Source organism: Solanum stenotomum, chromosome 2, assembly GCF_019186545.1.
Source record: "Solanum stenotomum isolate F172 chromosome 2, ASM1918654v1, whole genome shotgun sequence".
In the NCBI taxonomy this organism is placed as follows: Eukaryota; Viridiplantae; Streptophyta; class Magnoliopsida; order Solanales; family Solanaceae; genus Solanum; species Solanum stenotomum.
The window spans coordinates 2331378-2335433 of NC_064283.1; the positions used below are offsets into that span (position 1 = coordinate 2331378).

Here is a 4056-nt window from a genome sequence, read left to right on the forward strand (position 1 = left end):
ATCCTTTCTTTTTATTTTTGAGAATTCATTTTTCTTTACCATTAAATATTTTCTTCCACAATCCACAAAGTCCCGTGCACTTTTAGAAATGGATCTATAAAGTGCAGTAAAACAGGATGTTCAACGTGCAGTCATTGACTATTAATTTAGGAGTTATAATTGTCAAGAGTTGTGTGGAGTAATGAAAATAAAAATAATTAAACTTTTATTTTAAAGAAAATAAATAAATGAAAAAGTAATAGTTGACACATTCATTCATTTCTATATAACAATAAAATGAATAAAAAGATACTTTTTAATTACAAATAAAATTATGATACAAAAATCATTCTTAAGATCCTACAATATATTACTATTTAAATTTCAAAAAAAAATATTAATTAAAAAAAGGTACCTGATAAATGCCAATGATTCACATCAAACATGAGACAATTGATAAAAAAAATTAAAAAATTCCATGATATATATAGCTCAAGATTTATAGGAGAAGATGAAAAAGTGAGGAGTTATATAAATTAATTTTTAGAAGTTAATGAAGGGATGTGGGGTACACGGTTACAACATACAATTAAAATTTGCATTTACATGGAAATGAGACTGTTACAATTAAAATTTGGAAAAGTATCTTCCTCTTTACAATTAATTAGAATCTATTAATTATTACAGCCTTAATTAAAAGCTATTTACATGGAAAAATAGAGAGAGAAAAAACAAAAATAGATAAGTAGATTTTCTGATCATAGAGGCATGCCACGTCAGCTGATTGAAGATCCTCCTTTATATATATATATATATATATATATATATATATATATATATACAAAAAGACTCATAATTAAATTGTTCAATGAATTAAGGTGAAGACCAAACGTTACATAATTACGTAGGAAACTGATGGACCTCTTTTATTTTTTTCCTTTCATCTCCCCTAACCTAAGTTTTTCCTATCTAAAGTCACCTACAAAGGGAAATGAATTTACAAATCTCATGTCTGATCTTCTTATTAAAGTATGTTAATGGCAATACTCTCTTATAAATTAAGATCTATTTTCTCATCTTTGGTATATCATTTTTTTCTTCTTTTTTGGTATCCTTTCTGGTCATAGTCATAAACCGCAAAAGAAAAGTTGGCATCAATCTTTGTAGAAATGTTAAGGGCAATAACATTATTGTTGTATTTGGATCAGAGGCGTTATGGTTGATTGATAATTAATTGTAAAGAATGTTTGGAAGAAAATAATATTTTTTTAATCATGTTGTATGAATTACAACAAAATAATGAATTATTTGTACTATTTTATGTAAAGTGCTTATAGTGATGACTATTTGTAAGTGATTTTTGTATTAGTTTTAAATGTTCTTTTATAATGTATTATTTTCTTATTCCTTTTTAGTTAAATATGTTCTTTGCTTATATAAAGAAATTTGTGTCTAGATTACAACTAAATAGATATTACTTATTAGACTTTATATAATTATTGGCATGGAACATATACAATATTATATTTCTTATTTCCAAATGAAATTAAAAATTATCTCAATGAAAGATTAGATATTTTATTATATGCCAGATTGTTTTACATGGATAATATGAAATATTTGGCAAATCTGTTGAATGACTATACATACATTTATAATTATCTCATGAATTAATATATTGCCTCTTTAATTAATAATAAAGAGATCTAAAAGTATAAAGTTCATTATCAATGATCCATATAGAATTAGACAACTATTTTAATTTCCAAACAAACACTCTTACTCTAACAATTATATGTGTAACACTAATTGGTAAAAATTCTTTCTATATCCACCATCATTTATACTTTTTACTGCAACATAAATTCTATAAATACTTAACATTTACAAGTCAAACATTATAATAAGATATCTAAGGACTTGTGTGGAGCACAATTGTCATATTCTATAAGTTTATAGTAATTGGTAAACTTGGCTACACGTGCGGCGCGCGTACCCAGAAACTAGTATTAAATAAAAGGGAAAAAGTACTAATATACCCGAATTATCGTAAATGATATGCAGATACCTTCCGTCATACTTTTGGGATATCGGTGCTCCTGCCGTCCAAAAAATAGTGCATATATACCCTTTATACTAACGGACATACACATATCATAATCGTATCGACCGACCCGACATTTATTAAATATCAGACGGACGAATAAGATTGTGCCACGTGTCCCTATTTAGTCTTCTTGTTATCGCTCTCGTGGTTTTTCAGGAAATTAGCCATCATCGTAGTGTCAAACATCAAAATCGAATAAATTTTTCAGAAGCAAATGGTGATATTAACAAATTACCAGCCCTTAATTCATTTATTTTGGACCGAAATGAGTAGTAACCACAAATCTCTACTTGTACGACATCATTTGATATCGAGTTAAACTATTACTAGTAAAAACATGCATACTGAAGCAAGCACAGTTGATAAACTTTGTCTAACACTTAGACTAAACATACTTGACAGAAACATTCTATTACTTACAGAGCCACATATTTCCCTAATTTGTCCAGTTCGTCCCGTGAGGACCCCAACATTCCCTAATTTTACCATCGATGCAGCAAAATCCTCGTAGAAAAGATGAGGGTACAAGCTGTAAGATTTGACCATATCAGCTGTCTGAGAATTTGACATTAGAGCTTGATCTGATTCAAGTAGTCCTGAGTTGTTCATAAGGTTTCTGTAATACGCATTGTCAAATCTCGTAACAGATTGTACGTCTAAAGGAGTAAGCGTGGTGTTGGATTCATCCGTGTCAGGACAAGTGCATTGCAAATTCGACAACATTGAAGAATCGAGATTTGGATCTGGCTTTCCTGAGTCTTGATAGTTGAAAAGTCTCCCCTTGAATGTGAAACATTGAGCAAAACCAATTGTGTGCGCTCCTGTATAAGTCGCAGAGTCAGAACTTTCATTAAGAAGAATGCAGGACGGCCACACCTAAACTAATGAAAACTTTTGAATTTTACTAAAGATACCTGAAAGAACTACTAAATCCTTTAGATCAAGACCTTTATCAGAAAACTTGGCCGCGATTTTATCCAGAGGCTCAAATGGCGAAGGTAATTGTTCAATTGCTGCTTTCTCATAAGCAGATAGTCCATCTCGTCGACCAAGTAAAACAGGCCAAAATGGTCCTCCTGCCTGTAAAGCAAGAAAGGAAAATTTATCGTATTTGGTTTAATCATTTCCAAGCATTACAACAACTCATCTGTTACTTACCATGACAACAACTTCTCTAGCTGCAAGAGTTAATATATCCACACAAGATACAGTTAACGGGCAAGCTCTTTCAACGTGTGCTTTTATGATATCAATCGTCTCATATCCTCTGACTGAATTGCGGTTTGGTGCAGCATTCTTCTCACCCTTGAAATAGTACGTGTCATCAAGCAGCACGGATCCATCACAACCCTAACAAAATCATAACCATAAATTGATCATGAAAATGATTATCAGACAAATGAAATAAGATGTTGTACTTACTACTTACATTAACAAAACAATCGTGGAAGTGCAAACGAAGGAGGGATGCAGCTATTCTGGAGTCACTACGGAGTGCTTCCCAAACATTCCAACGAACAATCCTATGCAAGCTCGGACATGCTCTCTCATAGTAACTATAATCAAGCTGACCATCACTAAAGGGAGCTAGAATACTCATCACACAGAACAAAACAGTAAGGCAGGGGAACAAACAACGACTCGCCATAACTTTCGAGTATTAAAGGCTAAGAACAATGCTTCAAATTATTCTTGTGACTTAAGTTGTGTTGCAGTATAACAGTTTATATATGTACTGAGAATAAACTAAGTTACATTAGTGGACTCAATAATGGGAATGCCATTATGCACATAAAAGCTTTACAATTTTATATGACAACCAGAATATTTTAGTAACTAAAGTTCAGTAGTAATGAAGTTATCCACTTTTGACTATATATTAAGCTCTAGTACGTTAGTTAAATAACAAGAACAGATGAAATTAAAGTATGTTAGTTAAATAACAAGAACAGATGAAATTAAAGTGATTC

At 31.0% G+C, this 4056-nt stretch overlaps 1 protein-coding gene across 1 annotated transcript; it reads right to left on the reverse strand.

Annotated features, from left to right (window-relative positions):
• Window positions 1-2401: 2401 nt before the first annotated feature.
• LOC125855653 (peroxidase 10-like) lies at window positions 2402-3734 on the reverse strand. The gene is made up of 4 exons (XM_049535409.1): window positions 3516-3734; window positions 3245-3436; window positions 3001-3166; window positions 2402-2907 (listed from the first exon to the last, which is right to left on the reverse strand). The coding sequence occupies exons 1-4, from the start codon at window positions 3732-3734 to the stop codon at window positions 2402-2404; spliced, it is 1083 nt and encodes a 360-aa protein (XP_049391366.1).
• Between the last annotated feature and the right edge of the window lie 322 nt (window positions 3735-4056).

Coding starts and splice junctions, on each gene's coding strand:
- LOC125855653 (XM_049535409.1), bottom strand. CDS start 3,734: ATGGCGAGTCGTTGTTTGTTCCCCTGCCTTACTGTTTTGTTCTGTGTG. Junction 3,167..3,244: donor CTAGAGAAGTTGTTGTCATG/GTAAGTAACAGA, acceptor CTTGCTTTACAG/GCAGGAGGACCATTTTGGCC. Junction 2,908..3,000: donor GGATTTAGTAGTTCTTTCAG/GTATCTTTAGTA, acceptor CGACTTATACAG/GAGCGCACACAATTGGTTTT.